This window comes from Gobio gobio (genome assembly GCF_949357685.1).
Source record: "Gobio gobio genome assembly, chromosome: 2".
Lineage (NCBI taxonomy): Eukaryota > Metazoa > Chordata > Actinopteri > Cypriniformes > Gobionidae > Gobio > Gobio gobio.
The window spans coordinates 9660011-9684035 of record NC_137098.1 but is presented as its reverse complement, the minus strand read 5'-3'; the positions used below and the strand labels follow the sequence as shown (position 1 = coordinate 9684035).

Genomic DNA, 24025 nt, shown 5'->3' with positions numbered 1-24025 from the left:
CCACACGATAATTTTTAAACATGTCGGAAAAGTTTGGGAGCTGTCGGCTTGAATTCGTGCCGTGTGTGCGGTTCAATGAGCCGATGTGTCGATCGATCTGAAATTGACCAATCGGGAGCTGGAAAACCACAGAAAAAGAAGCGACGATGGCAGCGCCACGACGAATTTGGACACTTAAAAAAGAGGATAAACTCGCTGAACTCTGGCAGGAACAGCGAGCACTGTATGGCATCTCAAGCAGTGTGTATCATGACAGGGTCGCTAAAGAGCTACTACAGTTATCAGGTGAGATGCAGTATGTATAGGTCTTGCTTGGTATAACGTTAGGTCTTGCTAGCTATAGTGTGTAACGTTACTAGGCTTTTTAATGCTCTCTGTGGCCGAATCCGAAATGGCCCCCTAAACCCTCAATCACTATTACCTACTTTAGTTCACTATACAGTTCACTTGAAGGAGTGAATGAAAACAAGTGAGCGAATTCAGACAGCCGCTGTGTACATCAGCTGTACACTCGTTATTGCGGTGCAATGTGGGATTCGGCCGCTGCGCGCTACTTTAAAAAACAAAAACTTTAATTTAACAAACAAAAACTGCTCACGATTTTTTTTTCTAAATCAACTTAAAAAAGAAACTAAACGATATATAACTACCTTGACATTAAAAACAAAGCTGAACAATTTTTATGGCTGCAGCAATGCATAACAGGGAGGGAGAAAAAAAAAACGGCTCCAGTCGGACTCGGGACACTGGAGTATTTACATGTCATGTTATCATAAGGGTCCTATTGATTTTAAATATTGTGGTTATCGCCAGTACCGGTATATTGCCACACCCTAAATTAACACAATGTCTATATTTCGTGCTTTGAATATCATGGTTATCGGCAATACTGGTATATTGCGACACCCCTAGACATAACCAATCGCTAACGTTTGGTCGTGACGTATGTCATCTCAAACTAGCGCACAACATCAATGTCATCGTTCTCAGCCACTCCCTCTGTTCACTGATTGGACCGGTTAAAATTTGACTGGAGAAAACCAGGGAATATACAAGGGGGTAATCCAGCATTCCCTTAGCATTCCATTGACTCCCATTCATTTTGGCGTCAATTTGACAGCGAATATCTTTACATCTGAGGCGTTTAAAGACGTTAAAGGCGTTTTATTTCTAAAGACACACGACAATGTATAAAAGGCTCCATTACCTTGTATCTTACACTATCGCGCCGTAGAAGCGAATTTTGTAAAAAATAGGCTAACGATTGCGTCATAACCACGCGACTGTGTCGCACAGTAGAGAAATTACCGTATAGACAGGAGAAGAAGCTCGCAGGCAATCTTTTACTGTCTATGAGGCAATCGGTGGGCGTGGAGGCATAAAGTCCGATAAAAATATGGAAGAAGCATGGGGAGAAGCCCATAGAGAGCCAAAATTAACGGGACAAAATTTTTAAACAACGTGATTCAGATTTTACTTCGCACAGCTACTAGAGGACTTACAACTACGTCGTCAAGCTCAGTCTGAGGCTGCGCAGTACATCAGCCATCAGGAAGTGAGTGCTTCTAATTGACTTCACTTTTTCCCGTTAAAGTATATGGGGTCGTGGTGTCCATTTCTTTTACTGTCTATGAGAATATACCGCAATCCCAGATTGAAGGAAAATGAAAATTGAGCGGAAGTACGCAGGAGGGTGGAGCCAGACTAGTAAAAGGCAGCTGCTGTTGGTTTCAGTGCTCTGTGAACGACGTCTATCTAACTCTGCATAACATGAAACGCACCGATGACGTGTGATGTTCGTCCAATCGTTGCATTAGGACCGTACATTGTATGGTCCTATGCCTTCCACAGGCAATATATATATACATTGTTTCTGCCTTTAAAATGCAGTGAAATAATTAGCACCTTACAAACAAAGGTAACAAAGTGTCGCTGTGTTCACTTCTTTAATATTGAAGATAAAACCATAAAGTTGAATCACAGAATGAATTTTACATTTTCAAAAAATATGGTTATTCCTATTTTCCTGCCAAAACATAATTTGCCCAAGTCTAAATATGTTTTGACTTCTGCATATCTAAATCATACAAAAAAGAAACGAAACACAATATACAGATATACTGTACACAACAGTAATGAAATTCAACAGACCCCCTAATTCAAAGCTTCCCAAAACACAAAGAGACCAGCAGAGGCCTAAAAATCAGAAAGCAAGCAAAATGACCCTCGGTGGAAAGCAGTTGATCGTGTTGTGTTTTTTTGTGAATTTGCAGCCCAATTGCATCAAAGACGACAGGATTTGACCGCCGCCTGGTCAGTGTTGATTCCAGCAGAATGATGAAATATTCTAGCAATGTGTTTTTGTCAGAATAACAAAGACATGCTTCATCCACAGGGGGTTAACCTATCAAAGTACAGGAAGTTAATATTCATGGACGCTCTGTGTTCTCTGAAAGAATGATACAACAGCTGCATTTCACAAGCCGAAATATGAGAAGGTGTGAATTATAATATTCCGGGGTAAAGTGAATATTACAGAAGCGCATGAATAAAATTTGGCTGTTTAGACAAACACTTCAAACATAAAAAAAGCCCTGTTGTTGAGCTAGGTATACTTATAATGTCAAATAAAGATGTTTTTTTTTTTCTGTAGTTCAAGTGCATTCAAAACTAAGAATGACTAAAGTGTTTGTTTTTTAATTTAAGCATTGAATCAATGTAAGATCAGGTGATGTACAAGCGTCCACTTTTTTTTGTCTCAGTCCAAAAGAAGCACAAAAATACACTTAGGGGAAGAGATGATGACTGAAAATGATCTTCTCCTTATACAATTGCTCCTACTGCTGGCCAAACCTGGAAGCTGCATGCGACAAACACTAAGATGATCATATTTATAAAAAGAAAAAAATTTACTACTGAACCTAATAACATCATATTTGCAATGTGTGGGTGAATTGTTGGTACTATAAGCCAAATCGGGCTGGTGTTCGTTTTGGCGTCATAGGCATTTCTTCTTTCCTTCCTGGGGTGACGATCTTGATTGACCTGTTTGAAAATGATGAAAAGACATTTTTTGGTTTTATTACAGGATGTTAATTTAAATAGAAAGGCTGTGTATGTGACTGTAATGTGCCATGCATCAGAAGTTGTGAGATTTGCTCTAAGGTTAAAAGAGAAGAATAGACAGAGAGGAAAGGACAGTTTGTCTCTGTGGGGACCTGCGGGACACGGGTCTGATGTAGCTGACAGGGCGATCTATCATCTTTAATTACAGCACTGCACAGCGCTCCCCTCCTCACACCGCCAGCAATTACATCCATCAGGCCGTGACCCTCCAGCTCCTCCACCGCAGACTCCGCTCACACCTCCATCACTTCACTTTCTGCTGCCTCCCTTTCAACTTTTAGCCAGTTTTATACCTTTTTTTAAACCATTCCAATTAACTAGATTTTTACATTTTCTGATGGAAACGTGAGTTGCAAAGCTCTCTGCCACTATGGCAGTGTTATGAATTGCTACCAGTTCAATTTAGACATTATTATTAAGACAATTATTATTGCATGAGTCCCTCCTTCGTTTGAGAATTTTTGATACATTTCTAAGGCCTCTAAATGATCAAAACTTTGCTGAAAAACCTGTTGTAATCTACTGATTACAATCTACTGATTGATAGTTCATACCATAGACCGTAAAAAAAAATACGGACGACACGACTTCATTCTCCCGCTGAAGAAAAAAGTGAAGCCGCTGGAGGACCGAATATGGCGCTGACATCTTGCGCAGATTTGGGACCACAGGTGCGTCTCAATAAGCTCCCTAGTTCAGTAGTCAGAGCACTCAGATCAGGGATTCAGCCCACTGACTTATGTCCTGATCAGTGCCCTGAGTAATGAACTAGGAAGCTGATTGAGACGCACGCCAAGTCGGCGCAGTAAAAACCTCAGGACCAGAGTTTGCACAGTAAAGAGCAGGAAGTAGAGCCGCGACATCAAAAGCCCGCCCACACTCTTGCAGATGCAGAACGATTCATTATGTTGGTGTGAAATAAACAGTTATGAAAATGTAGAAAAAAGTCTGTTGGTGCCTCATTGACAACTTCAATCAGAGAAGCCGTCAATCTCAGCTGTCAATCATGAGGTCACACCTCCCGTTTGTATAGCAAAATATCTATAAAAATAATAAAAATAAATAATATCTATAAAAATATCCATCAAATACCTAACTAAAACCAAACTTATTTAAAAAACGAACACTTGAAATTAAATCTGCGTGATAAAAACTGCCTAAAATGACAAAATTATATGAAGTGTAATTTGATTGTTTAGTTTGTCTCGCGTCCATTAGAATACATGGAGGGGGAGTTATGAACTATACTGGGACCAACCACCAGGGGGCGACCGAGGCGCTTTGGCTTCAGTGTTTAACACCAGTGAGGCAGGCTTGGTTCATACCCCTTCGGCTTGTGGTTTGTGTGTCTTTTTGTTGTGAAATCTTTTTATTAAAGGGGGGGGGGGGGACACTCAGTTTCAGTCAGTCTCATGTCAATCTTGAGTACCTATAGAGTAGCACTGCATCCTGCATATCTCCGAAAAGTCTTTATTTTTATTATAATTATAAAAGAAAGATGCGCTGTTCCGAGTCTTTCCGGAAAAAGCCGTGCGGCTGGGGGCGTATCGTGTGGGCGGAGCTAAAGAATGTCGAGCGCACGCCGCTGTTACTGTGTTGAGTGCGTCTGAAAGCTGCGTCATCCCTAAAAGCGGGGAAAAACTTTATTCAACATAAAAAATGGCTTTTAATCAGATACAGCCATACATCTATGATCCGGAATCAGACCCAGAGGCTGAAGTTGAACAGGAGCAGCAGCAAAAACGACTAGAGCAGGACGTCGACTATGTGGTATAAGTTACACTAACTATATAATATGTTTAGCGGCTTGTGTTATTTAGAACACCATGTCAAGCGCGAGTGTTACAATGTGTGTGTGTGTGTGTGTGTGTGTGTGTGTGTGTGTGTGTGTGTGTGTGTGTGTGTGTGTGTGTGTGTGTGTGTGTGTGTGTGTGTGTGTGTGTGTATGTGTGTGTGTGTGTGTGTTTACGCGTGGTTTGTGAAGACATGATTTGTAGTAAGCGGACTGGTTTTGCGCGTCAGGCTAGTGTTTACATAGAAAGACATGGAATAGTAGCGCATTTGAATGAAGAACCGCGCTTATTTAGTTCAACATATTTCCCCATTCTTTGTGTATTGTTGTTTGGAGTGCTTTTACAATACACAAACATACACATATAGTGGCCAGCTAAACAAATGTACACACACTATACATCGCATGCTCCATTGATCAATACGTGATCATGTTTGGGCTACTTGATGGGCATAGGCAAAAACAGACATTTGAAGCAGTCAAACCTGCGGTTCCAACGTTGGGACCTTTATCGTTGGGACCGCTCCATCCTTCAGTATTAGGCGATCTTAAAATCCGGCGTCGAACTGGGCCTTGTTTATAAAACAATCGGCACCGAAATGCAGGGAACAGACATAAATATTTGCGCAACTCAGTTGTTGATCCGGAAAAGCAAATTCCATCTGTACGAGCCAGCGCTCTGATGGGCGTAGCCTATTGCTTTCACGCTCTCTCTCTCTCGCGCGCGCGCGCTCTTCCGGTAGAATTGTCCGTACGGCCCATACAAGGAAATTCCGCCCTGTTGACGTCAAGCGGACCCATGATCGAAAAAAACTTTCCGAAACTTATGACTAACAGGAAGTACTAATTTTGGCAAAGAAATACTCCCATTAAACGTCCACCTTAGCTTATGAAACGGTGTCCATGTTTAGAATGGGAATCCAAGTCTTTAACAGTGCCAAAAGATCAGTATGCATGAAACAGCATTTCACCCCCCCTTTAAGTAAACCTAACCCTAACTTTTATATTGTTAGTAACATTTCTAAATGTTTTAACACTTACTGGACTGAAGCAACTTATGTTTACTTGATTATCCATACATCACTTTTTGTTTAGTAAAATCAATTTAAAATGTGTCAAATATGATTCATCAGGGTTTTGAGGAACGTTTATTTGTTCATCCCTCAATCATCATTGTATTGCATTGCATTATGTTTTGTCCCCCACAACAAAACCTACATAACACTAAGCATTTAAATATCTTATAAGACATATTATTGGGAGATATAGAGTGACAAATGATATTTATATGCATTTCATGCAAATACTCTGCTATACTGTTATAAAGATTGATTTCACCTTACGTTTTGCGGTTATAAATATCAGCACCTGCACCAAATAGCATATTTTTGCTCAGTTTAGGCCTCTGAATAAATAAAAAAAGACAGGAAGGAACTCTATATTCTCACTATATATTTATGGTAGGCAAACTTTTTCTTTTCATATTTTGACTAAAAATGTTAAATAGAGGCTTTATAGGGTTAAAGCTTAACATTTTCTATTTACTTTGCTAGCGCTTGTGTTGAACAATTAATTGGTGTAAATTAATCCACAGAGGAAAAAAATTGCTTTCTTAATCTTTAAATCAAAATCTGAAATGTTGCTCCCCCTTTAGAATGATAGCTTGTGCTGAACATCCTTAAAGGGAGAGTTCACCTAAAAATGAAAATTGTTATCACTTACTCAACCTAAAGTTGTTCCTTTGTTCTGTTGAACACAAAAGAAGGTATTTTGAAGAATGTTGGTAATCAAACAGTTCCATATTAGGAGAAAAAAAAATACCGCCAACTGTCTGGTTACCAACATTCTTCAAAATATCTTCTTTTGTGCCCAACAGAAGAAATAAACTCCTACACGTTTGGAACAACATGGGGAGAGTAAATTTGGGCGAAACATCCCTTTAAATAACCCCAGTCAGTTTGCTGCGAGCTAGAGATGGTGAGGAGGTGCCCTAAAATCAAGCCGAGGCCTCTTTGTTTCTCATTCAAAATTCCATCATGCATCACAATCCTGAAGTAAAGTAGGTCGCAAATTCCAGTTCATGCTACCTGTCCTGATTACTAACTGAATGAATGATTCCTCAAATTGTGTGGATTGGGGCAAGGTGTGATATTACTTAAAGATGGACTTATTATGAATAAAGTGGACAGGCTGCGGGGTCACAAAATTTTGGCCGATTGTCGGTATCTGAATTTTAAGAGAGTTAATTCGGTTGTAGAATGCAGTTGTCCCTCAAGTAAATGACTGAACTATGCATGTACATACAGAACAGAACAGGACTAAGCACTAAAAGCCAAAGTCCAAATATAGTTGCAGTTAGGGTGACCACCTGTCCCGCTTTACGTTGTACCGCACAGCATTTTCACCCCTTGTCCCGCATGTCCCATATTGAGAAAATGTCCCGCATTTTCACCAGTCTGTTGATTTTTAATGATCATATTGAGAAAACATGCATGCGTTCTTTTGCCTTTTTAAGAAAGCATTTATATTATTTTCGCGGCATCGTTTTTCATCTATATTTAATAGCGCTTCGTCAGAAGTAACATCCCGCATTACACAAATATACAAAAGCCGTTTTTTAAACCATATCCAATGGTTGAAAAGAAAGGAGTAAACACGGTCACTAGTAGGTTGTGACGGCTGTCAATCAAAATGTGGAGCGGTGATTCGTTCCATGTGTTCCCTGTCAGAAAACGAATGGATAGTTCTGTATATAAATGAATACATAAATAAAATACAGTTCTGTATATAAATGTATATATATATAAAAAATAAAAACTACAATCCCCCCCAAAAAATGTATATATATATATATATGTTATATATATATTTTTTTTTTGGGGGGTTGTAGTTATTTTTATTTTTTATATATATATACATTTATATACAGAACTGTATTATATATATATATATATATATATATATATATATATATATATATATATATATATATATATATATATATATATATTAGTGCTGTCAAACGATTAAAATATTTAATCGCGATTAATCGCATTAATGTCATAGTTAACTCACAATTAATCACAATTAATCGCACATTTTTATTTATTCTAAATGTCCCTTGATTTCTTTTTGTCCCATTATTTTTTTTTATTTTAATGCTCTTATCAACATAGAAAAGTGGATCGGCTTGCTTTGTTCAAATGTTTGTTTTATTGAAAACAACATTGGCATACTTTAGTGTTCGATTTCACACCAACATTCTCACTTGGAGCAAATAATCGCTCACGCAATGTAACACTGCCCATCAATAAAAGGGTGAAACAAATACTTTGTTGCACAAACAGCCCCTTCAACAGCCCTTTCTAAGGGATCAAAACAGGGTGATACAAAATAAAATTACAAAGTGCACATGCAAGGTAAACTAGGACTCCGCCTATAGTGCAGTTAAACCAGGGGTCGCCAACTAGCGGACTCCGGTCCGAATCCGGACCGCGAAGCCTTTTGACGTAATGAAACAGTTAACGTTGCAATGCTCAGTTACTACGTTCAGACCCAGACGCGCGGTCAAGCATGCAGTGAAGAAGAGACTGATGGTGCGTTCACACCGGACGCGAATGACGCGACATGCACGCCGCTTAATCCGCGCCGCAGAATGTCTATTTGCGTCTTTGCATTGACTTAAATCACTCGCGCAAAACGCTTCATTCGCGTCTGGTGTGAACGCACCATCAGAGCAGAAAGCAGCGCTCAAGACAAGCACTTTTAGTTGAAGACCCCTGAGTTAAACCATGGCTTAATACGTTTCTCATTTCGGCGTCTCACGCTTGCCATCCACGTCTAATCTTTTAATGGCCCAAACGAGTGCGGGCAGCCGCAGCGTGCCTGATGTTTTGTTTCCGGTCTAGCTACATCCGGAGTGGTGTTGTAGTTTTTCTAACGTTACTAGTTGTTGCAACAGCATGTGAAAAAACTACAAAGTTTGTTAGACCAAAAAGAACGTTAATCTCGCGATAAAAAAATTGACGCCGTTAAAATAGGTTTGCGTTAACGTCGTTAATAACGCGTTTAACTGACAGCACTAATATATATATATATATATATATATATATATATATATATATATATATATATATATATATATATATATATATATATATATATATATATATATATATAAAATTAACTAATTTAATGTTGTTTTATTTGTTTCATTATTTATTTAGTTGGATTTTAGTTGCACTTGGTCAGAACTGTTTCAAAAGTAGTTATCTGCATGATGCCTGTTGCCTTTGGGCTCAGTTATGTTGAATTTAAGATTATACAACAGTTTCAGGTTATGTTTTAGTGTTGGTAACATGTCCCACATTGTCCCACACAAACTTAGTAATCGTCCCACATTTGGTTAGTTTGATGGTGGTCACCCTAGTTGCAGTGTGACCATAGAGACTTTTGTTTTGGGCCAGTAAACATCTACCCAGATTAGGTGTTGAACGACTTCAGATTTATTTTAGTTGACATTTATGTGACTAAAGTCAAGTCGACTAGTCGCTGATGGCGCCATTCATTAATGAACAAATAAGCCTGAACCTTGAGCTGAGAGTCAAACGCATGTTTTCTTTTGCACAGCTATGACTATGGCTATTGCTCCGACATAACAGCTTATTTTTATCAGTTCTTTTGTCTTTGGGTCGTGATATTTCTCACAGATTTCTGCTTATTCTAAATCAGATACAGATAAAGTAGCACAGTAAAGATTACATTTATATGAATGCATAAGTGAGAGAGCGATCGCATGTGAATTAATTCTACCTGGCAGCATCTCTCTACTCATAGTGATGCTGTGGGTTTTAGTTACTAAGAAATATATGCTAGAACTTTTCAGTTTGTAAACTATTATTTTATTGATAAATCACAGAACAGTGTTGACAATGCATTTCTGCGCTACTGAATGTTCCTGTGTGTGTGCTACTGTCTGTATGTGTGTGTTACAATGCAACAACGCATTCGTTTAAAACAGCGATTAACTTACGTGTACAATAAGCTGTTTAAAACGTGCATTTACCCAATACATTTTAAACATCCAGATGGTATAACAAAAAATATCTTGAGGAGCGCTCTCGGTGTATGCATTTATTTGTCATTTTAACTGTTGGAAAAGGAGCGTAAAAGTGGACTTCTATATGCCATGACAAGTCGACACCAAGCTTAAAGCATGATGGCAGAGCATTAAAGTCGACTAGTCTGTGCAACCCAAGCGGCAACCTCCTCCAGTTTCTCTTGAAGCCAATACGGAAGTGACTTAAACTGCAATTCATCGCCTGGCCGCTAGAGACAGGCTCCAGAAGGGAGCAGAATCTCATTGAGCCCCATGTTAAAATGCCCAACTTTACAGCAGAAAAAAACATGTTTACAGCCTGGTACAAATTGTGGTTTTGATCTATACAGCTAATTTTGCCCTTCATTACAACTGTGAGGGGGTGAATTTTTTTATAACTCATTCGTTTACATCATATAAAGCCTTAAAGTTCTGCATAATTAAGGGCGTGACCACTTTGACTGACAGGTGGATTGCCATTTGTCTGCTGTCTGTTAGTCATCACGTCACCTCAGCTACACCCACATCCCGCCTCTTTGCCCATTTTCCTTTATCCGGGAATGACGCGCGGATTGATACTGCAAACTGGTACTTCTTACCATATTATTTTAATGTAATGTCTTGTATGCACGCTGTTTTGTAGCACAAAAAGTTACCATTTACTGCACTTTTTTTATTCTTCTCAATATTTCTCTATAGTGGCTAATGAATCGGAAGTCTCACACATTCACCAAAACTAGATTACTTCCGCCTTGCAAAATAAGATGGCTATGGCACTGATTTTCAAAGCATTTTCCTTTGAAGAAATGTAAAACGTCCTCTAAGTGACCTGTGTGTCCTGCAGGATTCAGGTCAGGCGTGATGAGATGAGCTGTGATCTCATCTTAGATCAGACAGTGTCTTCCTATCAGCTTATTTAAAACCCCATGAAGGCATCAGAACCCAAGAGGGAGGCCGGAACCTTAATTATCCATCTCCCCATCATGCAAATCAAAAGTCTAATCCCCACTTTTAATGTGATTATTGTCAGGACGTCCATCACGCGGACAGTCAGCCGATGGCTTTGATACAGAGATAAAAGTCCTGATTAATTAATGAAGTGTTATTTTACAGGACACATTTCCCTCTTTTATGGGGCTGACAGGTGTGTGTAAAATTAATTTCCTGGATTAGACTGAAAAATTAGCGTCTGTCTCTCTCCCCCCCTCTCTGAGGCGGTACAATTTAAATTGCTACAGTAATGGGGGTCAGCCAGGAGTCAATATTATTTCTTTTTCTCTCCTGTGGAGACGGGAGGTGAGAAAACCTCATCATGGAGAAGACAAGGAGACGCTAGGTGAGGAAAGAGATGAGGAGGGTGTGAGGGGGATAATAGTCTTCCCAAAAATTGCGACATTAGTATTTCATCACGGCAGCCATTTGATGGCTTCCTTCTAAATAGGACGATTCAGATTTCATGAGAGTGCGAGCAGGAAGTGACTCCAAACCCTGAGTGACAGCAGTATTTGTGATGGCTGAAGTACCTGACGCTGCCCAGGTTGTTCTTCCGGTCTTGCTCCTCTTTCCGTGCAATGATCTGTTGTTGTGCAAGGGACATCTCTTCCTCCATGATGGAGATCTCCTCCTTGGCTCTCCTTCGGTTCTCCTGGAAGAGGGACCAAAAATGAGTGAGACTAAAATAGAGGCAAATATGTAGCGTAAGTGTTAAATCTGTGATATGCACCTGTCTGCTCTTGTTTGCATGTTTGATACTGTAGAACATGGGCCCAAGCTCAGCCAGCCACTCGCCGTCCACTGCCGTCACACACTGCATGTACTCCTGAAACACAAACACGCATGCATGTCATCAAATAACTGTTCACCAGGGCTCTGGGATATAACATTCACAATATACTGAATATCATGAATATTTTAATGTGCTTTTTAGCCAGAAGCAAAAAAGAGATGAGAGAGTCTGGAAGTTTCTGCAAATCAGTTTGTTCAGCCGGTTAACAAATTGATTCAAATTGTATTCATTGATTCAATTCAATTCATTTAAATCAATAAAGAAATCTCAGCAAGTTTAACATGCTTATCATCATCTATTGCAATATTGGTGTAGGTAAATAAAAATTTTTTTTTGTGAATAACTGTGTAAAACATGCCTAGTTTCTGAACTTCATTTCCACTGAATTTTAATTTTTGCATTAAAGGAACACTACACTTTTTTTTCCTACTCCCCTAGAGTTAAACAGTTGAGTTTTACCGTTTTCGAATCCATTCAGCCGATCTCCAGGTCTGGCGGTAGCACTTTTAGCATAGCTTAGCATAGATCATTGAATCTGATTAGACCGTTAGCATCTCGCTCAAAAAAATGACCAAAGAGTTTAGATATTTTTCCAATTTAAAACTAGACTCTTCTGTAACGGTCTAATCAGATTCAATTATTTATGCTAAGCTATGCTAAAAGTGCTACCGCCAGACCCAGAGATTGGCTGAATGGAGTCGCAAACGGTAAAACTCAACTGTTTAACTCTAGGAGTTAGAAAATTAGCCTATTTTCAAAAAACGTGGAGTGTTCCTTTAAACATTTTGCATCTAATTGCATCTAATTATATACATATACTATTATATATTTGTTAGGGCTGGGCAAATTAACGCGTTAACGCGGGCGATTAATTTTTTCAGCTTAACGCATTAAAAATATTTAACGCAAATAACGCAACGTCCGTTTTTATATCAATTTTTGCCCAGCGTTACATGATCATCACGCTCTTATTCATGTAAATGCTTCCAAGCGTGACAAGACACAAGCGAACACGCTGTATGTCAATGTCCTGTGTGTGTGTGTGTGTGTGTGTGTGTGTGTGTGTCCTGTCTGTGTGGATGCGTCTCATGTCAGCTAATCAAGGGACACACACACACACACTCGACGCATAGATAGACTCGCGTCAGTTTCCTGCTCGCACATCGAGTTCTCTTTTGCTCTTGAACAAACAATAACACAGAGGATTTAGAGTATTCTCATATTAGGAGTCTTAAATTAGTTAAATAACGTCTTAAATGAACTTAAAGAGTTGTGGGGAAATGAGATGCGCGTGACAGCGCGTGAGATCCGCGGCTGTTCTTAAAGTGACATGAGCACTGATGATGATGTCATTAATGTTCATCAAAGAACAACGGGAACAGAGAAAATTGTAGCTTTAATGATGATTCATTTATATTTAATTTATAATTTATGCAGTTAAGAAAGATAACTATTACATTTCTGTATATATATAACAGGGAAGGTCATGGGTAAATATAACATTTATTATTTTGGGTTTATGTAAAGATTGTTTTAAGTTCACTTAAATTAAAAGTAGTTTTTTTTAAAGCCTAATAAATGTTGAAATTGGGAGCTTTCAGTTATACTGTAATGTAACGTCATTAATGTTTCATAGACACTTTAGTATCAGTGATACTGGCCTTCATTCATAAAAATATGACAATACAACACATATTTAAAATATGCTGTCGTTAAATTGTTTATACATTCATTTGGAGAGTAACTGAAACTATTACAATATCAAAATATTAAAAACGTAAAATTAATCGCGATTAATTACAGAAAAAAAGTGTCATTAATTAGTTAATTTTTTTTAATCGATGCCCAGCACTAATATTTGTATATTATATTTATATTTCAAATAATTGCTGTTCTTTTCACTTTTCTATTCATCAAAGAATCCTAACAAAAATGTATCACAATTTCCACAAAAATATTAAGCATGCAAAAATGGTTTTCAATATTGATAAAAATAAAAACCACTATTAATAATGAGCACCGATAATACAGCACAAAATCAACATTTTACTATGATTTCGGAAGGATCATGTGACACTGAAGACTGGAGTAATGATGCTGAAAATTCAGCTTTGATACCACAGAAATAAAATACATTTTAAATTATATTAAAACTATTTTAAAGTGTAATAATATTTCACAATATTACTGTTTTTTTAATCAAATAAATACAGTCTTGGTGAGTTTAAGAGACTTCTTTCATAAACATTTAAAATCTTTCCAAACTTTTGACTGGTACTGTATATTAATTGTTTTTGTGGAAAAATGTATCAAAAATTAATCAAGAACAAATTACATTTAATGAAAAGTGACATAAATCTTTTCTGTTTCAAATGCATGTCGTTCTTTTGAACTTTCTATTCATCTAAGAACCCTAAAAAAGGCATCATGTTTTCCACAAAAATATGAATAAGTAAAAACTGTTTTTAACAGTTAATAATAAATGTGATGATAAATGTTTCTTGAGAATCAAATCCTCATATTAGAATAATTTCTGAAGGATCATGTGACACTGAAGACTGGAGTAATGAAGACTGCTGATGTTGAAAATCCAGCTTTGCCACCACAGGAATAAATAAATATGGTAACACTTTATTTCAGTGTCTTTGTTACACGTTACATGTAGTTACTATAGTATAGTTACGATAAATACATGCAACTAACCGTAAACCAAACCCTAACACTATACCTATATAAGTTCATGTTTTTCATTAATATTAGTCAGTACTTAAATCTATAATAGCACTGAAACAAGGAAACCTTAAGGTGTAAGGTGTAACCATAAATACAACTAGATTATAAATACAACAGTTGAAAAATGACAGGAAAATACAGGATCAGGAAATGTTGCAAGCTAGATTCAAACTTGCATCACCCATATAGCACCACGTCTCATACTAACTTACGTCACTTTACATTTAAGCGCTGAGGAGAAAGAAGTACCTTTGTGGTCATGACCAGTTCATGGTAGATGATGTAGTCAGGGGTGTAGCCCATCCCGAACAGAGCACTGGTGGGGTGCAGATGGCAGGGCATCCCAGTTCTCACATTCACATACTCCCCTATTCCCTAAACACACAAAACACGGCATGAAGACACTTCAGGTATTGCTTGATGAAATTGAATCCAACTTTACATTGCCAAATATGCCAAGTAACTGTGAACCTTTAATTTAGCAGCCTGGTGAAAGTACGCAGCACAGATGCACTTCCTGATCACATCCCAGTCAGAGCCGCTGGAGATCAGGTTCATTTTCTGCTGCACCATGATGTCTTTGAGCTGAGATCGTACCTCACGCACCTGTGACACACACACACATTGTTATTAAGTGTAAATAAAAGAAGACTCTAATAAAATAAAAAAGCATGCTTAATTTTGCACTGAAACTTTAAACCTGTTAAATACATATTTAAAAAAAAAACATTAAATAACATCTGTGAATTTTTTTTAATTTTTTAAAGAAATTAATACTTTTATTCAGCAAGGATGTGTCAAATTGATGAAAAGTGTTAGTTAAGATTTATATTGCTAGAAAAGATTTCTATTTTGAATAAATGCTGTTCTTTTTAACTTTTTATTCATCAATGAATCCTGAAAAAAGTATCACAGGTTCCAAAAAAATATTAAGCAACACAACGGTTTCCAACATTGATAATAACGGAGTTTCAAATCAGCATAATAGAATGATTTCTGACGGATCATGTGACACTGAAGACTGGAGTAATGGATGATGAAATTTCAGCTTTGCATCACAGAAATAAATTCTATTTTGAAGTATATTAAAATAGAAAATTATCATTTTAAATTGTAATTATATTTCACAATATTACGGTTTTTATCCTGTATTTTTGATCAAATAAATGCAGCTTTGATGAGCATAAGAGACTTCTTTCAAAATGTTTCTAACTCTCTTGAGTGTAATAAATTCATGTATTCATGTAAATTCATGTGTGTATCCTTTGACTTTTTTAATGAACCTGCACAGGGACTAAATGTGGCTAAATCCGGCACATTTTGCATTAAACATATGTACTATTAATGTGTATTGTCCCAGATTAAATAAATAATGAGTGCATGAAAGAAATACTTTGAGAATGGGACAGAGGCAACTTATATTGCTACTTATTTCCCATGCAAAGAGAATATTAACATAGAAGTATTAAAGGTACATCAGCAAAAGAATATGCACATTAGCTGGAATAGTCAAAGACTCTGACCACTTTTCATGCAAATCCATTTGGACTATTTTAAGTAGACTTCAGGGAAATATTTTAAATAATTTCTGAATTAATGTATTTGATTGGTTAAGAACGGCGCCTCAGGTTGACGCACCTTACGCATGGCTTTAGTGTGGATGAAGTGATCGTTACACCAGATGCTGGAGTAATTGTTGTTCTTCCATTGCAGGTAAACGTTGAGGTAGGTCAGGTGATCACTCTCAGGCACTGAGAACTTCTCTCTCACCTGGTCACTCTCCTCCTCTCGACCCTAGACAAGTAACGGCAGTTTTGAGGACTGAACTCGCATGTACAGCACATTTGCTGGTAAGCAGGCTCTATTAAAGAGCCTAGTAACGTACCTTTGGTCTGTAGAAGATGGATGGCACTGACAACATGGAGACAATGATAAGAATGTCAGCGCTGCAGCCCATGTCACATGACACGATCAGCATTTTCGACAGAGCCGGATCCAGGGGAAACTCCACCATGAGCCGCCCGGTGGGCGTCAGAGCGCCTGAGACAGAGACGAGAATAAAGCATTCTCAAATACAGGCAAAAGTCAAAAGGGATTACCGTAGAAAGCTCCTCTTTCCAAAATGCTGATGGTGGGAAAATGATTCCACTTTGAGATTCTGATCAAACTTTTCAGAAGCTCCGATTTCAAAGATTACATGACAGACTAAGAAGATTAGTGAGAGAGAGCTGTGAAAAGCAGAGAATATATTTGGGCAGGTAAGCCTTAATCAGAAATAATCTGCTGTTAACACGAGACGAGAGCTAGAGGGAAAAGCGCTCCACATAGTCAAATCCCCACAAACCCCTGAGAGATACGCAGGAAATGAGATTGAGATCCCTCTCTGGTCACATAGACAGTTTTACTTCAGTTGCTACAGCTGAACTTTGAGTAAGTACTTGGAGTACTTCGCTGCAGCACTTCACAAGCTTAAATCCACTCAACAATTAGAATGTGTTACAGTCAAGAGATTTTTCCCAAATAAAAATAATGTCACTACCATCAGTTATCTTTAAACACTGATATACCCCAACACTGGTGAGTGAATATATGCTCAGCAAAAAAAGAAACGTCCCTTTTTCAGGACAAGATAATTTTGTAAAATCCTAATAAGCTTCACACATCTTTATTGGAAATTGTTTGAACAATGTTTTTCATGCTTGTTCAAATAACCAGAAACAATGACTGCACATGCACCTGTGGAACAGTCCTTAAGACACTAACTCTTTTTCATACCGTTACAGTGGAATACAAAAGAAAATAATCAGGAGGGAAAAACGCAGCGACTGAAAAAAGCTCTTGCCATTGATATTCTTGTTATACCACATCACATAAAAAAAACAAGAATTTGCCGTTATGCAATTCTCTAGACATTTTACAGCTCTTTTAGTCAAACTGACGGATACGGATTATTTGTAGCACAACATTATGATTTGAAATTATTTGTTTCAGGGTGTGTTCAGACTTGTAGTTCGGTTCACTTGGTTAGTTTGGTCCGGACAAAAGAAAAAAAAAATTGTCCTGGTCCACTTGGCATTTCCATTGCCATTTTAACACCAAACCTAGAGGCATATGGATATGGTCACAACCTGATTGGTCGGCTTTTATTACGTCACTCTCCTCACTCTTGGATTTCGCAATGGAACATCCAAAACAATGCTGTGTGCTGGGCTAAATGCGCTTCTTGTATGTGCATAGCCTACATATGAACTGTGATGGGAAACATTACGACTATGACGAGAAAAAACAGGTATGCTTGAGCATTCTGTCCCTTTTAGGGGCGCGTCTTGTGACATAATGTCTCGTTTTTGGTTCTCTTACATGTTTTTCATCAGCGTTGCGTTCGTATTTCATTCAAACCGCACCAGAGTTCATTTGGAAGTGGACCGAGACCCATCTTTTCAGCGTTTCGGTCCGCTTGTTTGATGAGCACCAGGGTTCAGATGGCAGCATTTACACTTATTTAAATGAACCACACTAACTGAACAATCGCACAAGGGTTTGCTTGAATCTAAACAAACATGCCAACTGTGAACACACCCTCAGTCTTTTTGAGTGAACTTCCCCAAAACCTATAGAGATCTAAAACGAGGTAGGCTCGTTAGGAAAAAAGGTAGATGTAGTGAAGTGATTTGCAGCTCAGGAAAGTTCATTTTTCTGAGGAGAGAGACTTTTTATTTTGTAACAAGTTACAAAAATAACGTTAGAATGATGACACTCACATATAGCCTTACAGCATCACATCTGACAGCAGATACTGAATCAAGACGTTTTTCTCAGGCACTCTTTACTAAAATTGGGTCTGACAGAAGAGTCAATAGCTTTCACGAACGTCTTTCAAAATAAGTTTTGCATCAGAAAACGAGAAAACTAAGATATAATTAATAAATAATTAATTTAGTATTACGTTTGTTGTTGTTTCTTCGACACTCGGCAATTACACACTCTGCAAATTAAACTTAAAATAAATGTATTTATTAAAAATACAGTTTAATCTACACTCAATGCTTATTTTCTATTATTATTAATTAACTTCTCTCTTTTAAGCTTTTGCTTTTATTCTGAAGCAAAACTCTCCATCAAGCATTTTTCTGGTTTCCCATTATGGATTTGTCCTTCCATGGCATACTGAAGATTTTTTGACTGGAATAAATTACTACATATAAATGCCCACTGAATCCTGACATTATTTGATCATTCTTGATACCATTACAGTTCAACTCTAAGGGCTCTTTCACACCTACCTTGTTTGGTCCGGATTTTCTGACTTTTCAGTTTGATCCAAAACAAAATTACAGGTGTGAAATCTCTCCCGAACCATGGTCCGGACCAAACAGACGAAATTTGGTCAGACAAAAAGAGGTAGATCAAACTGAACAAAGGTTTGGTTCGTTTCTAGTGTGAAAGCATTTTCTGTATGGTTCGGACTTTCAGACCATTTACAGGAAGTTCCTGTTTATGTTTAAATATTATAATGTTATTTTTAAATTCATCTAGGCTATATTGATTATAAAAAGTGAAAAGATGTGCAATATGTCAGAAGACAGAAGGTCAGAAAAGATTTTGACCACTTCATTAAGTTTTGTTTTGTAGAAAGCCTTTTTTTTTTTAAAGTGATTTTCGTTTTGTATAAATTGTATCTTAATTTTAATCAATGTTTCACCAGCCAATTGCCTGGATTTAATAAATAAGAAGCATATAGGCTATAGCAGACAACAATCATGACATGAAGGCACCGGAGTGATCACTTGCATTGCTCTTGAGCATGTCTCAAAAATAAACCGAAACTCAGCAGGCTACTTGCCTCACAGACATGAGAAATATGTGTATAGGAAGCTTAAAATGTCCACTTTTAAATGAAACAATTCAAAACGAAAAGAAATAGTCAAGCAATGCGTACTGTTCACTAGTGGCAACGATATGCGTCTGTTCATTCAGTCTTGTCAAAGACATCAGACGCACATCCGTTTACAAACTAATCAAGATCAAGATGCAGCCCACATAGATGATGACGACAGGATGCAAGTACATCATGTAAAGTTCTTTAGTGCGCTCACATAATGCAATGTGAAACCAAACCAAACCAAACCGAATGTATAAAATGTATCAAAACAATGAACTTTGGTTCAGACCTTGGTGCGGACTTTCAGGTGTGAAAACGCCCTAATTAACTCTGAAGACCAGATTCACTCTCTACTGCTCCTTATGATAAAAAGTGGCAAAAGGGACAAGAAAATTTCAAAAGAGAGGGATTTATGTGGTCCTATGCTGATTCAGTGACTGAGGCCGAGTGGTCTCACCTGTGTTGTCAAGAGCTCCCAAGATCCACAGCTGGTACATGGAGTTCAGCATGTTGTCTTCAGGTGGTGGATCCATGAAGTGGAAGAGCAGAAGGTCTTGCACTCCCAGTGACTTGAGCAGCAGCACAACATTGGCCAGGTTAGTGCGCTGGATCTCTGGGATAGTGGTGGTGAGCATTTCATTCTTGTAGGCACTCTGAGTGTATAACCTGAAGTGAACAGACAAAATGGAAAGAAAGATCCATTCATTTTCTGTAAACATTACAACAATTCCCTACAATGTGATACCGTGGCGAGTGAAACATCCACTGTATTCCTTGTAAGGGTGCTAACACAATGCAGAGAGCTCTGCGTGAGATTCACTTTGAGGATATGGAAAGAGAGGGGTCAGTTAGATTTCCAAAACCATAACTAGACCCGCAGTTATCCTTGGTCAATCAAAATTCAACTTAAAAAAAAGAAGAAGAAATGTTCCCATGTCAAGCTTAAGTACTAAGGGCCAGATTTATTAAACAGGGCAAATTAGCATTGGAGCGCAATTCCATAAAAGTGCAGATGGGAGTGGAAAGTTCTGAGCTTGATCTACTAAAGACACTGTGGATTACAGGTAATAATGTTGTAAATAATGTTCAGTTTCGCTTCATAAGACCTCAATGTATCGTCAGGAGCCACGGGAATTCATTCATTTTTGTTTTGCCTGTATATGTTTGTGACTCTCAAAATGAAAGTAGCCATTGACTTGCATTCTACGAATCATCAAGGTCCATGGTTTCACCTTAAAATCTTCTTTACTGTTCTACTGCAGAAAAAAGTCACCTACATTTTGGATGGCCTGAGGGTGAGTAAATTAACAGCCAATTTTAATTTTGGGGTGAATTATCCTTTTAAGCACAAAGGTTTACATAAAGGGGTTTGAGTGATTACTAATTAGTATCTAACCCAATGAAAATAAACTTTTTCAATGTTATCCACATTATATTTTAACTGCAACAGCACGTTTTGTCATTAACTTTTAAATCCATTATCATGCAAACACATGAGGAGATTTTCCGCATTAAAGACCAACAACATTTCTCTCCGATACAATGCGTGTGTGTGTGTGTGTGTGTGTGGGGGGGGGGGGTTTAACTGTGACAAGATGATTGACAGGGCAGTTTAAATGGTGACAGGATGCATGTAACTACGCGACAGAGCTGTCCGTTAAAGACGCAATTATGAGGAAGTAGTATGTCCCGAAGCTTGCCTGCTACATACTCAAAAGTATGTACTTTTTCACCAGAAAAAATACTTTTAGGGCATAGTATAAGTAGGCAAATTGGGACGCAGCCCAATCCCTTTAGAGCCTTCTCTGACGTGGTGTAAACTCTAGCGTCATTTAAACTGTGGCAAGTGACATAGCAAGACTTCTTCTCTGCACCAGTTTGATGAATTAATTTAAGAAAGAAAATTGGGCGAGATAGAGAGGGGGGAACTGAATAAACATTCATTTAAAAGGTCCAAATAAAGACATATATTTGACACACCAATTAAAAAGTTCTCTACCTCCAGCTAGAGGGAAGCCCTTAACAATGAGCCATTTCCAAACTACCTCTGAGCATCTTAAAATATCACAGCTCTCCTTGCCGCTCCATAGAGACAGATCTGAGAGAACAGCAGATTTCTGCAGCTATTCAACAAAATGGATAATCCCTCAGAAGATGGCGTGAAGAAGGAACTCTGGGAAGCTCTGTAGTACAGCGTATGCATTTATGCATATTAGTCCTTTTGGCTCTTGTGAAAGTACCGCAATCACAGCCAGAGCTTTTGAGTTGTGCATTTAATCACACACACATGGCTCTTGGCCACATTACAAAGCGTCTGGCTGAACAGAATTGATTCTTGATGCACAGATGTTCAGTAAAGGATGCATGCGACTAATCCAGCATGTGCCACACACTTTCACGAGCAGCCAGAAACACTCACAGGGAGGCAAAACAATCCTTGTGTGACAGTAAAACAGCGAGACAGTGTGTCATCGCATCTTTGGGGCTGTGCAGATTTGAAAAAGGTCACAGTCAAAAAGCCCACAGGAGCCTTTGTCTCAAATCCTCAGAGGTGTAAACAAAAATTAAACTGTGTGAAATCTTCTCAAGATTACCGTCCCGTCCCGCTCCTGCTGTCGGCCTGCCTCACTGACAGACGTTTCAGAAAAGAGTTAGCAAAAAGAAGAATAAAGCTCAGGGACACTGTTCATCTCCCTGTATTAGCAAAGAGAGTCTGTATTTACACCACAGAGACGCCTGAACAATTCAATTCGTTCGGATGATTCGTTTCAATGTACTGGAGCAAAAAACAGATTCATCATTGTGTTTCATCACCCAAGTCTGTCTTACCTTTAAGTCAGCATGGAATAAACATTTATCAGTGTATGCGTTTACCTTCTTTTTTTTTTTTTTGACCTTGTAATTTTTAATCCAAATATGTTAACTCAATCTTCCAGTGAAATGACTTCTCTCTGGTGAATTATGCAAGACTTCTCCAATCATTTAATGCGCTTAAACCCCGCCCCTTACAAGCTTACGTAAACTGTAATATTGTGAAACATTATTACAATTCAAAATAGCTGTTTTCTATCTGAATATAATTTAAAATGCAATTTATTCCTGTGATGCAAAACTGAATTTTCAGCATCGATAATATTTTGGTGCAAACCGTGATAGACGTGATAGTTTTGGGTAAGTAAGAAAATAAAACAAATTAATACATTTATTTAGCAAGAAAGCCATTCATAATGTTACAAAACATTTCAAATAAATAGTTTTTTTTAACCTTTTATTCAGAAATTAATCTCAGTTTCCACAAAAATATTAAGGAGCAAAAACATTTTTCAACAGTGATAATAAGAACCATTATTAATATTTGGGCGCCTATAATAAATTAAATGAATCAATTAAAATATATTCAAATAGAAAACATTTGTTTAAAGGGGTCATGAATTGAGAAATCAACTTTTCATTCAGCCTTTGATATATAAAAGTGCATCGTGATATAAGAATATCCGTTAAGTTTCGGAGCTGAAAACTTCCTTGTTAGCTTTTATTGACACCAGGCCCAGCAAATGCTTGATCTCAGAATATGCCAGCCCTTGACGTCATCATGTGGTGAAACACCGCCTCAACAGAAGAAGAAGGCCTGATTCTGTAGCCCCGCCCACCGACTCGTGGAGCTAAACAGATCGCACTATCGAGCAATAAACATGTCGAAGATAGCAAGATATTGAGCTGTGCCTGGTTGTGGAAGAACACAGTCACTGCATAAGCTTCCTTCGGATACTAATATTAGGAATGTGTAGTTGTACTTTATTTTTAATGAAGATCCAGCTCACGTGTGTAACACATTGCATGTTTGTTCGCTTCATTTCACCACGGATTCGTTTGTAAACAAGACACAGGTCGAGACTGGATTTGCAGACAGATTGAGATTAAAACACAATGCTGTCCCTTCTATATTGGATCCGACAGGAATGGTGCAACACACTTATGTGAGTAAAACATGTTTTCTATATGTGATAGTATTGCATTGTTACAGATCGTTTGATATCTACTGATTATGTTTTGCGTAAGTTTTGAACATGCTGATTTGTCTGCAGTGAAGTTTTGCTGATACACGTGCTTGGCTTGTGTGTGTGAGTGATGCGTGGTTCACGGATAGATCCACAGATCGGGTGGGCCAAGTAATACAAAATAACATTCATATTAATTGCGGGTGGATGAGAGATAAATTACTGGGTTTTTGTTTGATAAAGATATTTTGCGAGGCCAGTGGGCAGATTCCGGTTGCCGTTTCTCCTCATTGGAAGTTTTCAAAACAATTCCCCACATGTACTGACGGGAGAGCCTCTATTATGCAAAACTGATATCCAATCATAGCCGTGGGCGTTTACCTTCAAGTCTTCAGTGCAGCACGCCCATAAAATCTGAGCGTTTCAGGAGAGAGGCTCAAAACCATGGTAGAAAATAGCAAAACGTAATGTAAAATGGTAAAAACCACGTAAACGTAATAAGTTGACCACAGACAACAGTATAAAAAGCCAGTTCATGACCCCTTTAAAATTGTAATAATATTTCACAATATTACATTGTAAAACGTCGCCAATCTCATGGTTTTACTTC

At 38.0% G+C, this 24025-nt stretch overlaps 1 protein-coding gene across 1 annotated transcript in view; it reads right to left on the bottom strand.

Moving 5' to 3' along the window:
• Nucleotides 1-1920: 1920 nt before the first annotated feature.
• The window catches only part of dhx38 (DEAH (Asp-Glu-Ala-His) box polypeptide 38), a 48357-nt gene continuing 26252 nt past the window's right edge, over nucleotides 1921-24025 (bottom strand). Inside the window, exons 20-27 of the mRNA XM_079808455.1 lie at nucleotides 19875-20083; nucleotides 16421-16575; nucleotides 16174-16329; nucleotides 15007-15141; nucleotides 14785-14910; nucleotides 11740-11835; nucleotides 11540-11661; nucleotides 1921-3045 (exon numbers count right to left, since the gene is read on the bottom strand). Of these exons, the coding sequence (XP_079664581.1) occupies nucleotides 2964-3045; nucleotides 11540-11661; nucleotides 11740-11835; nucleotides 14785-14910; nucleotides 15007-15141; nucleotides 16174-16329; nucleotides 16421-16575; nucleotides 19875-20083 (1081 nt within the window). The 3' untranslated portion in view covers nucleotides 1921-2963. The remainder of the gene's footprint in view (nucleotides 3046-11539; nucleotides 11662-11739; nucleotides 11836-14784; nucleotides 14911-15006; nucleotides 15142-16173; nucleotides 16330-16420; nucleotides 16576-19874; nucleotides 20084-24025) is intronic.